Source organism: Eptesicus fuscus, chromosome 9 (genome assembly GCF_027574615.1).
Source record: "Eptesicus fuscus isolate TK198812 chromosome 9, DD_ASM_mEF_20220401, whole genome shotgun sequence".
Classification (NCBI taxonomy): Eukaryota; Metazoa; Chordata; class Mammalia; order Chiroptera; family Vespertilionidae; genus Eptesicus; species Eptesicus fuscus.
This window is the reverse complement of record NC_072481.1, coordinates 1,194,531-1,213,236: the sequence shown is the minus strand read 5'-3', so window position 1 is coordinate 1,213,236 and position 18,706 is coordinate 1,194,531. Positions and strand designations below refer to the sequence as shown.

Genomic DNA, 18,706 nt, shown 5'->3' with positions numbered 1-18,706 from the left:
CCTGGAGCTGGTTGTTGCCGAGGGGCCTCACTCAGGGTGTGTGCATGTGTGTGGGGGTACCTATGTGCATGCACATGTGTTCATATATGCATACGTGTGCACATACACATGTGTGCATTGTGGGGTGCATGCATTTGTGTGCATGTATCTGTGTGTGCATGTCTGTGTATATGCATGTGTGTGGGTACCTATGCATGTGCACATACGTGCATATATGCGTGCACATACATATACATGCATTGTGTGGTGCATGCATTTCTGTGCATGTGTGGGGTGCATGCATTTCTATACATGGGGTACATGCATTTGTGTGTGTGTGCAACACTGTGCACACACTTTTGCATGTATGTGTATCTGCATGTGTGTGTATCTGCATGTGTGTAAGCCCTGAACAGAGCATTGCTGGGGGAGTGGGCGTGTCCCTGGACCAAGGCCTGTGGGCAGACACCTGTCACGGTGGCGGGACCTGGGGCCGGGGCTCTCAGTCAGGGACATGCCCTGGACACAGGCCCGCTGGCCGCCCGGTGTCCTGCCTGCACTTTCCCAGGTCCATGGTCACCTCTAATGGCCGCCTGCCCAGCCCTGGAGCCAGACCTCCTGCCGAGGGAAGCCAAGGGCTGGCTGGGGGCACGTGGCTGGGGCTGAGCTTCTGCCCTCACAGCCGCTGCCCGGGGTCCGGGCTCTGGGCATCGCTCTCTCTGCTAAGAAAGGACAGAGGCTGCTGGGCGCCCGCCCCCTGCTCCTGGGAGAGAGGTTGGCAGGCGGCTCCGAGTGAGGTGGGGGCACTAAGGAAGCCGGGGGCACGGGGGACACTGGCTGTGGTCACTCGTCCCCGTGGCCGGCTGGGAGCCGAGAGGCCAGCACAGGGGCTGAAGCGCCCCCTCCCCCAGCTGCTGCGGGGCTCCCGGGCTCCGAGGAGCGTGGGGGAAAGGTGGGAGCGGCGTGCAGGCAGGACCCCCTGACCACAGTCTCTGCCGCCCCATCGCGGACCCGGAGCAGGGCTGGTGTCCGGGCCGCGCTGCTCCCGCCTCCCGGCGCCTCAGAGCGGCCCTCGGAGCGCCTCATCCCCCACGGCACAGCCACCCGGCGTTTCAGCTCCGCAGGCCGCCCCTTCCGCCGGCGGCCGAGCCTGTGGGATAAAGGCTGCCGCCCGCTCCGGCCGCAAGGAGCGTCTCCCTCCTCGGACATCTCCACGAAGCCGCTTCTGGGCCCCGCTTCCCACACTCACCCCTCAGGACCCCCGCCCTCTGACGTCCAGCCCGCACCCCTGGAATCCCTGCACCGAGACCCGAAGCCCCTACTGCACGTCACGGGCTCCGGACACACACACACACACACACACACACACACACACATACACACACACACACATACACACATACACATACACACACACATACACACACACACATATACACACACACACACACACACACACACACACACACATGCACACACATACATACACACACACACTCACAGACACATACACACATATACACACATACACACACATACACACACATACACACATACACATACATACACACATACACACACACGCACACGCACGCACACGGTCCTCACCCGCTCGCTCCAAGCCCCTCCCCGGCCCTCCATTCGGGTCGTGGTGGGCCCTTACCAGATGCCAGGGCACCCTGGTGAGCGGGATGGAGGGCAGGCTCCCATCTCCCCTGGGTCCCAGGTGGCCCCTGACACCGTGAACTTCTGGGGACCCCCAGGCTGGGGCCGGGAGTCGGTGGGAAAAGCAGGGCCCTCTGGGCCGGTGACACGGATGTTCTGTGAGTGACGTAAAGGCTGGGCTGAGGCTCTGCGTGTGCCGACCAAGGGCAGCCAGAGTCTCCCCAGCCGCCCCCCCCCCCCCCGCCCCCCACGCAGGCCCTGGGGGAAGGAACACTCTGGAAGCCTCCCTCTCTGCCCGGGGGGCCAGGCTGGCCTTGGGGGCGTCCCGGCCGAGCCCAGGGCCCTCGCCGTCGCCCCTCCCCGCGCCTCCCTCTAACCGGCCCACGATTTCACACCCTGGAGCCGGAGGCGCTTGTTTTGGCTGCGGGCGGCCCATCCTCGCCGGCCGGTTGCGTAACTGCGAGGTATCCGCTTACTCGCTGACGCCTCTCAGCCAGGCCTAACGCGGCGCGGCCCGTGGCTGGCGGGCCAGCCTCCCGCCGCCCGGCCTGGCTTCCGGCGGGGGCTCCACGGGGACCCTGACCCCGCGGCCCAGCTGGCAGGGACGGACGGAGCTCTCGGCCCCGGGGGGCCGGAGCGGCCACCTCTGACCGGAGCTGGCCAGCGCGGGCGGGCGGCCCACCGGGAGGCCTCCGCCCTCTGATTGCATCTGCCCGCGTCATCCCCGGCCCTGCCAGCGCCCGTGGCCTCCGGTCAAGGGACACGGGGGAGGGAGCGGCGCCCGGACCCCGGCCACGGCCACCCCGGTCCCCGCGGGCCTGGCCGCGGCCCAGCTGCCCGGGTGTGAAGGGATCCTGGGATCCTGGCCGCTCACAGCCCCGCCGCCCGCTCCTCCCGCCGCTGCCGCCGAAAGGTGGGGCGAGACGAGGAAACGGGAGATTTGAATGATGGGAGAAAATTATTATGTCTTCGTGCTGCTGGAGCCCGGCCCGGGCGGGAGGGCGATAACAGGGACGCGGCAGCTTAGGTTTCCGAGCTCCGGGCCAGGGCGGCGGCGACAATACGCGCATTGTTCCCGTCGGGGCAGCGTCACAGGCCCGGGGCCAGGACAGGACGGGCGCGGGGCATTCACCAGGAAGCCGGGCTGCGTGCGGCCGCCGACGGCTGCACGGGGCCCGGTGACAGCTGTGCCCGCGGCGGCCGGGGAGGGGGGTCCGGGGGGTCCCTGTGGGAGGCAGCGGGTTGGTCTGTCGTGGAGCTGTGAGCCTGGAGCCGGCTCTGGCTTCTGTGTCAGAGCAGGAGCGGCCGACCGGGCTGCCTGTGAGATCACCACCCAGGAGGAGAGAGGCTCCAGCCGGGGCCAGCGCCACCTCCTTCCTCCCCCGCCCCGCCCCCAGGCACGCTGCCCCCGAGCCACCTGGGGCCGGCAGGAGGGGGCCCCGGGAGCCCCTGAACCCCGACCAGCCCGAGCGCACAGCTGTGGCTCCCTCAGGGGCGCCTGTCTCCCCGTCTTTGCAGCCTCAGTCACACCTGCTCCTGCTCCTCCAAGGACAGGTGCCCGCTCTGCCCGGTGCCCGTTCAGGCCACCGCGAGCCGGGCCTGTAGCCGACCACGCTCCTCGGGGCTCGGCCTCGGGGGCCCCCACCTGGCGCGCACACGGGCGACCGGGCCCTGGGGGGCTGTGCGGCTGAGCCGGGCCTGGCCGGTCTCTGGCTCCAGCTCCTGCCTGAACCCCTGGCTCCGCTGCCCCAGCCCCGGGCGGCTACGCGCCTGCCCTCCTGCCACACCAGGTCCGTGCCGCTCACCCGGGTCCCCGAAACCTCGGCTCCAGGAAGCTCGTCCACCCAGCACAGCCCGAGGCGCACCCCCACGCACACAGGTGGGCCTCCGGGTGGGTGCCGCCCTGAGCGGGTGCCGGCGTCACACCAGGGACCACAGCACGCTGTCCACGGCTGCGGCAGCTGGAGAGTCAGGCCTGGTCCGCTCTGCCCCCGGGGCCTTGTGGTCTGGGGACCCCCTGCTGTGCCTTCCAGGACCTGGGAGCCCCTCTGAGTCAGCACGGAGGGGGTGGAGCCAGGACGAGGCCTCTGGGGAGGTTCCCGGCTTCAGGTGTGGGTCCGGGACCCCCTCGAGGCCGACACGGCCCCCCCAGCAGCTCCCGTTCGCTCGTTATCTGTGTTCAGTTCCCAGAGCACGAAGCCCAGCCCCTCCCGTGTGACGTCAGCAGGCCGTGTGCTCGTGCCACGGGAGCAGATGAGGCTCATGTGTGCACAGGTTTCCCCGCGCTGGCCCTGGGCCCTCAGGCCACGCCTCCGGTGGGGAGTGGGAGTGGGATGGGGAGGGGGTGGGAGTGAGGGGAAAAGGGGGAGGGGGAGGGGGAGGGGGACGAGGGGCAGGTAGGATGGGGAGTGGGATGGGGATGGGATGGGGATGGAGTGGGGTGGGGATGGGGTGGGGTGGGGATGGAGTGGGGTGGGGAGTGAGGTGGGGATGGGGGGGGTGGGGAGTGAGGTGGGGATGGGGTGGGGTGGGGAGTGGGGTGGGATGGAATGGGGTGGGGAGTGAGGTGGGGATGGGGTGGGGTGGGGATGGGATGGGGATGGAGTGGGGTGGGGGTGGGGGTGGGTGGGTGAGTGGTGGGATGGAATCGGTGGGGAGTGAGGTGGGATGGGGTGGGGAGTGGGGGGGTGGGGTGGGGAGTGAGGTGGGGATGGGGTGGGGTGGGGAGTGAGGTGGGGGTGGGGGGGGGTGGTGGGGTGGGGTGGGGGTGGGGTGGGGGGGGGTGGGGAGTGAGGTGGGGATGGGGCTGGGGTGGGGAGGGAGGTGGGGATGGGGTGGGGTGGGGGTGGGGGGGTGGTGGGGGGGAGTGGGGTGGGATGGGGTGGGGTGGGGATGGGGGGGTGGGGGTGGGGTGGGGGTGGGTGGGGATGGGTGGGATGGAATCGGTGGGGAGTGAGGTGGGATGGGGTGGGATGGGATGGGGATGGAGTGGGGTGGGGAGTGAGGTGGGGATGGGGTGGGGTGGGGAGTGAGGTGGGATGGGGTGGGGTGGGGGTGGGGTGGGGAGTGGGGTGGGATGGAATGGGGTGGGGAGTGGGGTGGGGAGTGAGGTGGGATGGGGTGGGGTGGGGGTGGGATGGGATGGAATCGGTGGGGAGTGAGGTGGGGATGGGGTGGGGTGGGGAGTGGGGTGGGGAGTGGGGTGGGATGGAATGGGGTGGGGAGTGGGGTGGGGGTGGGGTGGGGGTGGGATGGAATCGGTGGGGAGTGAGGTGGTCTCCAGTTGCCCTGCTGGTGGAGCTATAGGACTGAGCAGGGAGCGGCTTCATCCCGCTCAGCACAAGTCGGTGACTCTCTGATTCCCACGCTGGGGTGGTGTTTATGGGGTTCAGGGGTGATTTGAACCCACCGGGCAGCAATGAGACTGAACAAGGGGTGTGAGCCCTCCCCTGCTGTCGGTGAGGCCAGTGGGGGCCTGAGCCTTCAGCCCTGTCCAGCATTAGCAGGTGGAAGGAGGTGGGGGGACGCGGGCTAGTGGACACCCCGCCTTCCCCTTCCCAGGGGTCAGCTGGGCCCACTGGGGCGATGAGCATCCCCCCTACCTGGAAGGGGTGGGGTTCACCAGTGCCACGTTCTCCGGAAGGTTCCCTGGAGCCAAGCAAGGAGCTGAACCCCCCCACACTCTGCCAAGAGGCCGTGGGCATCAGAGCCCAGGTTTCTGGGGTGGTTTCCGCGGGGCCCATGGGAAACTGAGCACCCATCCACCCGCCCTCGTGCTGCACCCCGACGGGAGGACGCCTGCTACAGACGTTGCATTAAACGGGCGGCTGGAGATGTTCAACATGTTAAAAACACAGAGACACGGCGCGTGAAGGAGAGCAGGCAACGCCCAGACGTGAGTGTGGAGCCGAGAGAACTCCGACGCTGGGGTGACCGGGCAGGCTGTCATGCAGCCACCACGAACACGTTTCCGCCACCACGAACACGCAGCCACCACGAACACGCAGCCACCACGAACACGTTTCCGCCACCACGAACACGTTTCCGCCACCACGAACACGTTTCCGCCACCACGAACACGCAGCCACCACGAACACGCAGCCACCACGAACACGCAGCCACCACGAACACGCAGCCACCACGAACATGTTTCTGCAGGTGATCGCACGTTCCCCGAAACGAGTGCCCAAATGAGACATCTCGGCAAAGAATTCAAAGTTATAAAGCGAGAGCCGGACAGAAACTCTCACACCAAAGATTCCAACAGAAATAAAGCATGGGCTGGAGGGGCTCAAGCGTAGAGGGAGGCGATAGAGGACAGACTGGGTGAATCTCAGGACAGGTGGACACACTCGCCCGACCTGAACCGCAGGGACGATCGACTGAAAAATGGCGGACGAAGTCTCCGGGGCCTGCGGGACGACAAGGAGGTGGCTGAGCTTCGTGCCTTCAGAGACCCAGAAGGAGAGAACAAAGCGGGACCACAAAAGTGTTAGAAGAAACTACAGCATCAAACTCCCCAAATTCGGCAAAAGACATACATCTACAGATTCAAGAGGCTGGATGAATCCCAAAGAGGACGAACCAAAAACATCCACGCCGAGACACATCATGAAACTTGTGGATGCGGAAGACAACGAGACACTCGCGAACGGAGCCTGAGAGGAATGACAGGGGGTTACCCGCAGGGGGTCACCTTCAGGGGGTCACCTGTCAAATGGCAGGTGCTTGCAGACCTGCAGCCACAGAGGCCACGGAGAGGGGCCCGGCACAACGCTCCCCAAGTGCCGCAAGAGTGCAGTTAACCACCAATGGTGCTTCCAGCCGCGATGTCCTTGGGGGTGAAGGGGAAATAAAGGCATGCTCAGGCGACAAAAATCACGGACAGCCTGTTGCTTAGCAACCTATCCTATAGCGCAGCCAAAGCCGCTCTCTCAACTGGGAGGACATAGCAGAACAGGAAGGGCATGGACTTCAGGAAGAGCGAAAGAACTGGGGGTGGGGGGAAAAGAGGGGTGCCCCATCTGAGGCTGTGCTTCATGTACACAGAAGAAATATGGAAGGCAGTTTTGTTTTAGACACTGGGAAGGGCCCTGACTGGTGTGGCTCAGTGGATAGAGCGTCATCCTGCAGACTGAAGGGTCCCAGGTTCAATTCTGGTCAGGGGCATGTACCTTGGTTGCGGGCACATCCCCAGTAGGGAGTGTGCAGGAGGCAGCTGATGGATGTTTCTCTCTCATCCATGTTTTTAACTCTCTCTCCCTCTCCCTTCCTCTCTGTAAAAAATCAATAAAACATATAATATAAATATATATATATATAATATAAAAAAAAAAGTTGGGAAGGTAAAGTTGACTTAAGTAGAATCTGGCTCCTACACTTCACTCCAAGTGGTGAAATGTTGGTCCCAGTGGGTCATTACATTAACGAGGACCATCATTAAGAAATCATACAAAAACCCACAAATAACGCAATATAGAATTCTTAAAAATGTTTCAGTAACCCACGGGAAGGTAAGGAGAGAGGAATGGGGCCCTGGCCAATTTGGCTCAGTGCATAGAGTGTCGACCCTCAGACTGAAGGGTCCCAGGTTCAATTCCGGTCGGGGGCATATACTTTGCTTATGGGCTCAATCCCCAGCGTGCTCTCTCTCCCCCTCTCTCTCTCTCTCTCATCGATGTTTCTGTGTCTCTCCTCCTCCCTTCCACTCTCTCTAAAAATCAATGGGAAAATACACTCTGGGGAGGATTAACAAAAAAAGAAAAGAGGAATGGGAATAGAAAACAGGGGAAAAAACAAACAAGAAATAAAACGGCAGACTGAAGACAGAACCTATTACTGTAAACGTAAACTGTCTAAATACACCGAGTAAAAAGGCAGGGATGGTACCATGAATTTGAAGATGACCAACTATCTTCTGTCTTCAAACACAGCACATGCTCACTTCCACTTCGAATGTGACATAGATTTTTCCCATCATATTCATTCAACTGTTACTTCATTAATGGTCATTAACTCTGTCTCCAGGATTTTGCCCCTAAACACTGCCAAAAACACATCCTATCTAATAAAGAGGGAATCCTATCTAATAATCCTATCTAATAAAGAGGGAATATGCTAATTGACCATCACTCCATCACAAAGATGGCTGCACCCACAGCTGAGGCCAAGTTCCCTTAAGGAGCCTTAACAAGCAATCAGCAGGGACCTGAGGCTACGTCCTCCCCCGCCCCCGTGGGGCTTGACAGGGGACCTCAGGCCATGCCCCACGCCCTGGCGTCAGGCTGGGGGACCTCAGACCGCACCCCCCGCCCCAGTGCCAGGCCAGGGGACCTGAGGCTGCACCCCCCTGCCTGGCTGGGCTTGACAGGGGACCTCAGGCTGTGCCCCCCACCCAGTGGGGCTTGATGGGGGACCTCAAGGTGCACGCCCAGTGCTGGGTCAGGGGAACTCAGGCCGCACCCCCGCCCAGTGGGGCTTGACGGGGGACCTGAGGCTGTGCCCCCCTCCCGGTGCTGGGCTGGGGGACCTGAGGCTGCGCCCCCTGCCTGGCGGGGCTTGACGGGGGACCTCAGGCCATGCCCCCCACCTGGTGGGGCTTGATGGAGGACCTCAAGGCACGCCCCCACCCTGGTCTGGGCTGGGGGACCTCAGGCCACACCCCCCATCCTGGTGCTGGGCTGGGGGACCTGAGGCTACGGCCCCTGCCCGGCAGGGCTTGACAAAGGTGGGACTGGCCGGGTCTGGATCTAGCCCAATGCAGGGCGGGGGGGCCCGGCCGGGTCTGGGTCTCACGTGATTTTGAGGTGCATGTGGGTGGACAGGGACTTGAGTCTGGGTCCCGTGGTGCACCCCAGACTCTGACAGGAGAAAGATTTTCATATACATTTTACTAATTTTCTTTCATCTCTGACACTTCTCTTATAGAGAAAGGGCAAATAGCAATATTAAATTATTTATTCTAATTAATCCCCTTTTAATGTGCACGAATTTCGTGCACCGGGTCACTAGTCTACACTAATAAAAGAGAAAGATGCAAATTGACTGTACTTTTGTGACGCCGCCAGCCAATCAGGAGTGAGTATGCAAATTAACCTCATCGCCTCGGTGGAGACTGACAGCAGGGTGCAAAAAGGCCTGCTTGGCCGTCGCCGCAGCGACCCGGGAGCGGGCAAGCGCAGCCCCCAGGCAGCTCCCAGCACGGCCTCAGAGACCCGGGAGCGGGCAAGCGCGGCCCCCAGGCAGCTCCCAGCACGGCCTGCTTGGCAGCCGCCATGGTGTGGAGCAGGCAGGCCCCGCAGAGAGCAGAGAACCATGGGGAGCGGGCCTAAGCCGTCAGTAGGACATCCCCTGAGGGCTCCCGGTTTGGAGAGGGTGTAGGTCAGGCTGAGGGACACCCCCCATGCACGAATTTCGTGCACCAGGCCTCTAGTTTGAATATTTTGTTTAAAAGATTACAATAAACAAAGTGGAGAAGTTGACTCTCACACGCTCCCAGAGCAGGCCCCGAGCGAGTCCTGAACAGGTGGCGATTTCTGCTTCTGCCCGTCCCCAGGCGCCCAGGTTAAGGGGTCCCTCCTCCTCGGCTGCCCAGCCCCAGAAAAGCAGAGCGAGAGCCCTGCTGTGCTCAGCACCGGCCCAGGGGAGGGTTTGTTGACCTCAGAATAGGGCAGCGAGCACCCCTGCTTCTTCCCGCCACACCCCCTCCCGGGCCCTAGGGCCCACCTCTGACACCCGTTTTAGACGCAGACGCCAGGGCCCTTCCGCCACGAGCTTTCGGCATGAGGTCCAGACCCCCCGAGACTGCCAGTGGACACAGCCTCAACGCATAACCCAGGGCTCTCCCGGGAGGAGGAGGGGGTGGGGGGCGGACCCCCGAAACGAGATTCACCACCAGGGTCAGACACCACGCCGGTGCCGCCAGGAACGAACCGAGCCCGACGTGGCCAACGACTGCACCGTCCTGTCTTTTATTGAACGCCGCGCCGAGGCCGAGGGGCGAGCTCGCCACGCCCGGGGCCGCCCCCTGCGCGGGGCCCCTCAGAAGCACCTCCTCTGGACCACCGAGGTCCCGAACTCCTTGAAGTCGGCGGCGGTGACCCACATCTGCTTGAAGCTGCTCAGGGAGGTGACGATGGAGGCGCCGATCCAGGTGGAGAACCACCGGTCGGGGGGCGCCGTGATCTTGATGGGGGTCCCCTTGGTGGCCAGCTGCTCCAGCTCCTTCAGCAGCCGGTCGTCCAGCCCCTGGAAGAGGGTGCTGCCCCCCGACAGCACGATCTCGCCGTAGAGGGTGCCCCGGATGTCGGCGTCGCACTTGGCGATGCTGCCGGAGACCATGCTGGAGAGGCCCGGGTTCTGGACGCCCAGCTGCTCGGGCGCGAACAGGACCTCGGGCGCCTGGTACAGCTGGTCCCCGATGCGGATGATGTTCCCGTCCGGCAGCTGGTACTCCCGCAGCACCTCCTCCGGCCGCCGGGCCAGCTCCCGCTCCGGCTCCAGGGCCACGTAGCACAGCTTCTCCTTGATGTCCTCCGCCAGGCCCTTGTGCAGCGCGCAGGGCAAGGCGCGCCCGCCCGCCTGCAGCAGCCGCGTGAGGTGCTCCGTGACGTCCCGCCCCGCCACGTACAGCTTGCCGACCGCGTGGGGCAGGGAGTAGCCCTCGAAGATGGGGACGGTGCAGGTGACCCCGTCCCCGCTGTCCACCACCAGGCCCGTGACGCAGGCCGAGGCGTACAGGGCCAGCACGGCCTGGTCCGACAGGTAGAAGGCGGGCACCTGGAACGTCTCGAACATCACCGCGGCCGTCCTCTCCCGCGCCTCCCTGGGGTTCAGCGAGGGCTCGGTCAGGAGCACCGGCCGCTCGCTGGCCCGCACCCCCAGCTCCCACTCGAACAGGTGCCGCCACAGCTCCTCCATGTCGTCCCAGCCCACGACCAGGCCGCGCTCGATGGGGCAGCGGAGGAATAGCGCCTCCTTCTTGTGCAGGGCCGCCTCCCCCACGAAGTGCTGCCTCTGGCTGGCCCCCGCCGAGGCCGCCTGGAACTTGGGGTGCCCCACGACGGAGCTGACGATGTGGCGGGGCCCGATCTCCCCGGACAGGCCCGCCTTGCAGAGTCCGGACCCATTGTCCACAATCACGGCCGGGACGTCTAACACGTGTGGGTTAAACATGTCGCGCCCCCGGCCTCTGCCTCATCCGGCCCGGGCGGAACCCTCGCGGGCCTCTCTGTGACACCAGAGGCTCCTCCGGAAGCTTCAAGGGCCCGGGGTTCCGCGGGCCTCGGGGCGTCTCCCAGACAGGCTAGCAGACGGCGGGTCCCGGGAGCCCTGCCTCCGCCCGCAGGCCCGCTCCCCGCCAGGGGCGGCGCTGAGGCTTTGCAGGGATGGCGGTCACATGTGTCACAATGTAACCAAGGCAACCATTGTGCTCAGCCAGCGTCAGAGGGCCTGGGGGCGGGGCTCAGAGCCCCCGGCACCCCCACCTGGGGAGACACCTCACGGGAGAAAGGCAAGCCATGCCCCCCAGCGGTGTTACCAGCAGCTGTGGCCTCAGGTCCAGCCTTAGGACCGAGTGAAGCCGCCCCGCCTGGACCTCCCAGCCCGCGGGCATCTCGGCCCACGGAGCTGCGGTTTGTGGAGTAACAAGCACACGTCCCTTGCTCAGGAGTGACCAGGCCCCAGACACGGGTCCAGGTGGGAGGCATGATGGCCACACCTCCTCGTATCAGGGGCTTAGCACATTCTTTTTTAAGTCAGACTCCTCCAGGAAGCCCTCGGGGGTTTCTCCTTCCTTCACCCCAAGGGCCCTGGCTCTGTCCCACGGGCAGATGCTAAGCAAAGCCCCCCAGGCCTGCTGGCTGCCCCTCCAGGCACACGCGTCCCCGCGCTGGGTCGAGGTCAGAGCCCCCCCCTGCTCCCTGCAGTGGTCCACGGGGCTGGGAACACAGTGGGGATGTGAGGGTTCATGAGGGCGCCCCGATGGAGCCGGTCACACGGCCACGGCCACTGAAACACATTCGGAAATGACCAGGTCACCAGGCTCAGACTGGTTTCCAGCTCAGGAAGAAACTGGGGGCACCAGTCCGACCTGGGGGCTGGGCTCACTGCTCCCTGAGGAGGTGGAGGTGGCCCAGGGGGGGACAGGTCTCCAAACCCCACCCCCGCCCGGCTCCTTCCCCTCCGGAAGCGCCCAGAGGACTCCCCCAGGGCCACGTCCCTTCAGGCCCCTCGCCGCCTCCTGCCTGTGCTCCTCGCTGCACGTCCGGCCAACCCCCCAGCAAAGCCTCACGCGGCTGGTCACGCGGTGGAGACGAGTGACCGGTGTGGCTTTCTGCGCACCCACCGGGCCGAGGCCTGGGCAAGGTCAATAAAAACTGTTTTAATACATTTTTTTATTGATTTCAGAGAGGAAGGGAGGGAGAGAGAGAGGGAGAGAGAACCACGGATCGGCTGCCTCCTGCACGCCCCGCACCGGGCATGTGCCCTGACCGGGAACGAACCCCGACCTCCCGGTTCACAGGTCGACCTCTGAGCCACCGGGGCCGGGAATGAAGCCTTTGTCCTGACGGAGATTTTCCCCGAGGACACCTCCCGGCGGAGCCGAGTCCATCACCTGGCAGGTCGACGCTGTGACGTGACCCCAGCCACCACGGGGAGGGTTTGAAGATCCGGGTCTCGCGCTGAAGGGAGTGCGTGGCCCTGGCAGGCAGGCGGCCGGGAGGACGAGCTGGTCAACAGGACCCTGTGGCCGGGTTCCACCTGTGACGCCACCGACGCCTCCGCGAGCCTCTTCCCCTCGCAGCCGCCACTCGGGCGGAGTCGGGAGCCGTGCTGGCGAGGTCCCTGGATCCTGGCCCTAAGGAGGCCGCGGGGCGGGGAGGTCACAGAGCTGCATCAGGCCGGGCCCCGGGCGGGCGGAGAGGAGGGCCATGCACTGGTTCGGCGCCGAGACTGACCGGCTGGTGAGGGCGAGCCGAGGCCGCGCAGCACCCCGTCACGGGAAGGCGTGACAGTGTCTGGGCAGCAGCCTCTGACCCACGCGCGGGTCACACCGGCCTCCCCGTTAGGTCTGGGCACTTCCCCCGTCACCAGCCTGTGACGCGGCCATTCTCCGTCCCTCGGTGGCCCCGGCCCCCCAGACAAGCTCAGACTGTTGGGGACAGCGCCGGGCAGCCAGGCCGGCCATCGGGACGGCGGCTCCGCACAAAGCCACCTGAGCGTTTCCAGGACACGTTTCCCGACGTCCCCTCCCCGCTGAGCCGGGAGCCGCGCTGCCCTTTGCGCCGGGCCTGGCACCCCGGCCCTGGCACCCAGCCCGCCTGGCCGAGCGGCCCTGGGACGCTGTCCCCACGCTCCTCTCCTCCGCCCACGTGGGGCAGAGATCCCGTCAGGAGACAGCCCCTCCCGCTCCTCGCCCTGTGGGCCTCCGGGGCGGGCCGGGTGGGGAAGGCTGCTGCCCGCCACGAAGTGCCTACCCGCCCACAGGCCGCCCGTGGCGAGCAGCAGGAAGGCCTGAGGCCCACCCCAAGACGGGGGCCCTCTGTGGGGGGGACGCCGCGTGCCCTGAGACACCGGAGTGGGTTTATGAGCCACAGCCTACGTGACGTTGTGCTGGTTCCCAGCGCCCCGCGGGGCAGAAACCCCACCCCGGGTTCCCGGGGGCCTGGGAACCTCCGCCTCGGCCTCCGGTCGTCCCCGAGGAACCGCCCCGTCCCCGGCCACCTGGCCCGTGCACCTCGAGGGCTCCGTGTGCGGGTGTCCGCGTCCGGCGTCCCGGCCCCTGAGCGGACGCGATGGGCAGCGCCGGACACCCCCGCGGCCGGGCATTCGCCGCGAAGGCCGTTCCCACAAGGACGGTGGCCGCTCCCGCTCCCGCCAGAAGCTCCAGCCAGAAGCCACCCCGGCCGGCTGCCCTGCCCCCACCCCGGCCGGCGGCCTCGTAAATCGCTTGAACGAGTTTATGGGCGAACTGGCTGTAACTCCATCTCCCTCCGCAGGGCAGGCCGCCACCGTGACTGCGATCATTCTCGGGCGTCCGTTTCCGTCCGCACGGAGGCTGGCGCTCCTTTCTGCTCCGGCGGTCACGCCCGCCCGTGCCCTTGGAGGAGCCCCAGCCCGTGACGGAGGCGGACAGACCTGGGGGCCGGGGAGGCGGCCAGGCATTTACACTTGGGTGTGGGCAGCCCGGGGCCCGCTTCCCACTGCCCTGGGTCAGCGACTGGGCCGGCCAAGCCCGGGCCGAGGGCCGCTCCGCCCGTCACCCCGGGTCCCTGTGTCACGGGCGCCCAGACCCTCAGCCAATTAGTGGCCAGCAGCCGGGCTCATTAGCGGCTGACATCTGGCGGCCAGACCTGCTTGCTGGGGGCCTGGCCCGGTGGCCACTGGCAACGAAGGGGAAGGCAGCCGCGGATGGCAAGGTGGGCACTGCCACTGCAGGAGAGAACGGCGTGTGCGCATACGTGTGCATGTGCGTGTGCATGTGTGTGTGTGTGTGTGTGTGCGCGTGCGTGTGCAAGGAGCCGTGCCCCTCCGGGGCCACATTGCGCCCAGCATCTTCTGTCTCTGTGCCCGGTCGTTTCCAGAGGAGCACAAAGCCCTGAGCATCTTCCCGGTAGCCTGGCCTTTTAAATCTCTAAGATGGCGCTTGTATCACCTACCCTCCCATCCATTCTCCATCCGCCATCTGTCTACTCGTGAGTCATCTGTCCATCCACCCACCTCTTCATCCACCCACCATCCATCCACCCACCTCTTCATCCACCCACCATCCACCCACCCACCTCTTCATCCACCCACCATCCACCCACCCACCTATTCATCCACCCACCATCCACCCACCCACCTATTCATCCATCCATCATCCACCCACCCACCCACTTATCCATCCAGCCAGCCACTCACTCACCCACCCATTCCTTCACAAATCCTTTCATCCATCATCCATGCACCCACCCACCCATTCATCCATCTACCCACCCAGCCACCCAGCCACTCACTCACCTACTCAGCCACTCACCCTTTCATCCATCCATTCACCCATCCAGTCATCCACCCACTCACCCACCTAACCAGCCAACCTTCTGTTCAGTCATCTCCTCCTCCTCTCTCCCTTCCTCTCCCCACCTCCCCTCCCTTAGCGGCCGGCGTGAGCTTCCTCCTTGTGGAGCCAACACACTCAGATTTTCAACTTTGAGGGGGGCTGGCACCTCGCCCTTTCCCGTGAGGGGCCGGCGGTGCTGTCTGTGGGCCTTCGCGCTGGACGTTCGGGGTCAGGGCCGCGGGTCTCCGAAGGCCTGGGAGGACGGTCCAGGCTTCCGGCAGCTCCGGGCGGTTCCTTGGGGGGCGGCAGCGTAACCCGGCCTCTGCCTGTGCGTGTGGCCGCTCTCCCGCTCAGAAGGGCACCGGGCCCGGGTGAGAGCCCATCCTGGCGCCGCACCCAGACCAGGTCATCGCCAAGACCCCCTTCCAACCGAGTCGCCTCCGCGGGCGCTGGGGTGGGACTTGAGCCTGAGAACTCGGGGGACACAGTTCACCCACAGCTCCTGGGGGAGAACTGGGTGCCCAGCTCCCTCGGGGCGCCTGCTCCCCGCGGCGGGAAGGTGCCGCATGCGCCCTGGATCGCTGCGTGGCCAGGTGGCCCCCGCTGAGCCGCTGAAGGCAGAAAACCTTCCCATCTCGGTCTCTCTGGGTCTGGAACCGGCCTGCCCCCCCCCCCCCAGTGCCCCCGGCTCTGGTCCCTCCCGAGGGGCCGGCCCGTTGTCAGAGGGGCTGCAGGAGGGGAGGGGCTCCTTCCAGCCTCACCCCCCCCTTTGCTGGCGGGTCTCATCCCTTTGACACGTGGGGTGCTCCCAGGGGCCTCCTGACGTGGCAGCTGGCTCCCCTTAAAGGAAGAATGAGAGAGACAGACAGAGAGACAGAGAGACAGAGAGAGAGAGACAGAGACAGAGACAGAGAGACAGATAGAGACAGAGAGAGACAGAGAGACAGATAGAGACAGAGACAGAGAGAGACAGAGACAGAGAGAGACAGAGAGAGAGACAGAGACAGAGACAGAGAGACAGATAGAGACAGAGAGAGACAGAGAGACAGATAGAGACAGAGACAGAGAGAGACAGAGACAGAGAGAGACACAGAGATAGAGACAGAGAGAGACAGAGACAGAGAGAGAGAGAGAGAGAGACAGAGACAGAGGGAGAGAGTGCGCGCCCAGGAGGGAAGCCGCCTCCTTTAATAACCAGTCAGGAGCCGGCCCACGGCTCTCACGGGTTCCTATCGGTCAGACGGGAGCCAGCCCGCCCAGGCCCCTGGAGGGTATGAAAAGGCACATGCCCGCGTCTCCAAACGCCATCTTGGAAGCTGCCCGCACGGGGGCATCGACCAGAGTGCCAGGATGGTGGGGAGGGTCACACTCTGGCAGCTCCGAGCCAGTCCCAGCCGCTCCGGCCTCAGTTTCCCCCGCTGGCAGCTCCGAGCACCGCTGGGATCCAGGGAAACGCCCCGCCAGCGGGACCGGGGGACAGGGCCTCTTCAGGCTCCGGGGCGGTGAGCCGGGGCCTCCGGGGCCTCGTGGACGGAACCGCTATGGCTGCCCCTTCTCACTGCTCCCCAGAGCCCTGGCCTAAGTCCCCCAGACAAACGGCTGCTCCCCGCACCCCGCTCTCAGGGAGCAGCCTCCCCTCGCCCTCTGCTGAGGCTCAGCTGCTGGTCACCCCGAGGTCAAGCCCACAGGAGCACCCTGGGGGTGGCCCTCAAAACAGAGCCTCCTGCCCCCTGCTGGCGCCCGGGGGGAGAGCCCAGGATGAGGGGCTGGGTGCTGGGCCCGGACAAAGGAGGCCTGTTGGGTAGCTGCGTGGCGGGCCGGGCCGGGCCGGGGAGGGAATCGATGTTTGGTAAAGAGGGGACGCCAGCGGCGGGGTCGCCCGGAGGAGAGCCACGGCCGGCGGGCAGAGCAGGACAGCCAGCTCCCGTGGGCAGGGGTGCCCGCTCCCGCCAGCCCGCGTGCCCAGCGCCGGCTTTTAAGCGGTTCATCTGGCCGAGGGCGGTCCCTGGAGGCGCCCGCAGCCCGGCATCCGCCCGTGATGGATAGCCAGGCACGCACGAGGCCCGGAAGGATCCGGATTTAATTCAAATCCTTTAAAATCTAACACGGAGGGAGCTCTTTGCATGTGCTTTCCAGCCGAGAAGGAAAAGGCTGTGTGTCCGGGTGGGGGCTACGCGGGACCAGCCTTTAGCTTTTCACGCCGGACGCGGCGGCGTAGCCTCCCGTGGAGTCCCGCCTCCCGGGGAAAGGGGTTTTGTCCAGGGCGAGGTGGCCTCTCGCGGGCCCGTGGTGGGGAGTGGAGGGGACCCCTCCCCAGCGGGTGCCCCCCTCCCACTCACTCAGGGGGTCCCGCTCAGCCTTCCAGAGACCCTGGGGCAGGGGTCTGCCGCTTGGTGGTGACGGCGCCCTAGCGTGGGGCCCACTGCGGGCAGGGCGGGTCTGGGGACCCTCCGGAGCTGGAGCTCACCTCCCAACCGGAGTCCGGCTGAGCCACAGGCTGAGCCCAGGAGGGCATGACCCCGCGTGGACGCTTGTCTCCCCAGGAGCCAGGGGCATCTCCTCGGATCATGGAAATGCCAGGAGGCTGAGGGTTTAAGGGCACCGTGCCCGTACAGTCCTGGTGTCAGGGAGCCATGCTCACTGGGGACAAGGAGGAGGACGAGGAGGAGGAGGAGGAGGAGGAGGAGGACGAGGAGGAGGAGGAGGAGGAGGACGACGACGACGACGAGGAGGAGGAGGAGGAGGAGGAGGAGGATGAGGAGGAGGATGAGGAGGAGGAAGAGGAGGAGGACAAGGAGGAGGAGGAGGAGGAAGAGGAGGAGGGATAGGATGAGGATGAGGAGGAGGGAGGAGGAGGGAGGAGGACGAGGAGGAGGAGGAGGAGGAAGAAGAAGAAGAAATTTGGTTCTGTCACTTGAACCTCCATCCTCTCACCAATTTCACCAACAACCAGATCTGAGTAAGAACAGGGCCGTCACCTCAGCGCCTGCAGCCTAATCCCAGCCCGGCCGCAGCTCTCTAAACTCAGAGGTTACGAGACGGCTAAGTGGTCGGAAAGCGGAGGGAACTGGAGGAAAGTGGGATGCGTGGCCATCTATGTGCCCACGCTGCAAGGCTGGGCGCGAGGCGGTGTACTTACGTCCCCGGGACTGAGGCCGGCGCTCTGCTGAGGACACATCAGCCGCGCCCACCTGTCCTCGGTCGCGTGTCTCGCCGCTGGACCTCGAAGTCCAGGAGGCAGACACGTAACGGGAGGAGGCCTCGGGCAGTCGCCCAGGCAGCGCCCCCACGCCCAGCTCAGACAGTTCCCTTGGGCCAATAGGTGGGCTCCGGGAGCACCAGCGTGGCCTCCCAGGGACCCGCAGCCTCCGCTCGGCCCGCCCAGCAGAACCCCGTGGGCGGGAGGTCCGAAGCAGCGACATCTTCCCACCATCTGGACCCGGACGTCCAAGGTGCTGGAGGACTGGTGTCTGGTGAGCGCCCACTTCTCTCTGTGTCCACACACGGTGGGAGGGACGAGAGAGCTCTCCGGGGACCTTTGTTTTTTCATATCTGTTCATTGATGTCAGAGAGGAAGGGAGAGGGGGAGAGAGAGAAACGTCAACGATGAGAGACAATCAGGGATCGGCTGCCGCCTGCACGCCCCACACTGGGGATCGAGCCCACAACCTGGGCACGTGCCTCGTCCGGGGATCGAACTGTGACCTCCTGGTTCCTAGGTCGATGCTCAACCACGGAGCCACGCCGGCCGGGCTGTTCTCACCATACCTTGGTGTTTCCTGCCTCTATGTGCTACGTGTTGGCAGCCGTGTGTGTGTGTGTTCACATATGGAGAGGGCTCCTTTCCCCGGGAATATTCTAATCAACATAACCCAAGAATACTCCTGCTTAAAAAAAAAAAAAAAAAAGTCCAGAGATGCCAGGCGAAATATGATGCACATCTTTTGAACGGAGAGCTAAGCTTGCAAACGAGTAATGGAAATTTCCGGGGGCCCCAAAATGAAGAACAGGACCCAACAT

General features: G+C 64.7%; 1 protein-coding gene across 1 annotated transcript; it reads right to left on the bottom strand.

The window, feature by feature from the left end:
* Nucleotides 1-9,595: 9,595 nt before the first annotated feature.
* Nucleotides 9,596-11,022, bottom strand: ACTRT2 (actin related protein T2). The gene has a single exon (XM_008151714.3). The coding sequence runs from the start codon at nt 10,816-10,818 to the stop codon at nt 9,685-9,687; it is 1,134 nt and encodes a 377-aa protein (XP_008149936.1). The 5' UTR covers nt 10,819-11,022; the 3' UTR covers nt 9,596-9,684.
* Between the last annotated feature and the right edge of the window lie 7,684 nt (nt 11,023-18,706).

Coding starts and splice junctions, on each gene's coding strand:
- ACTRT2 (XM_008151714.3), bottom strand. CDS start 10,818: ATGTTTAACCCACACGTGTTAGACGTCCCGGCCGTGATTGTGGACAAT.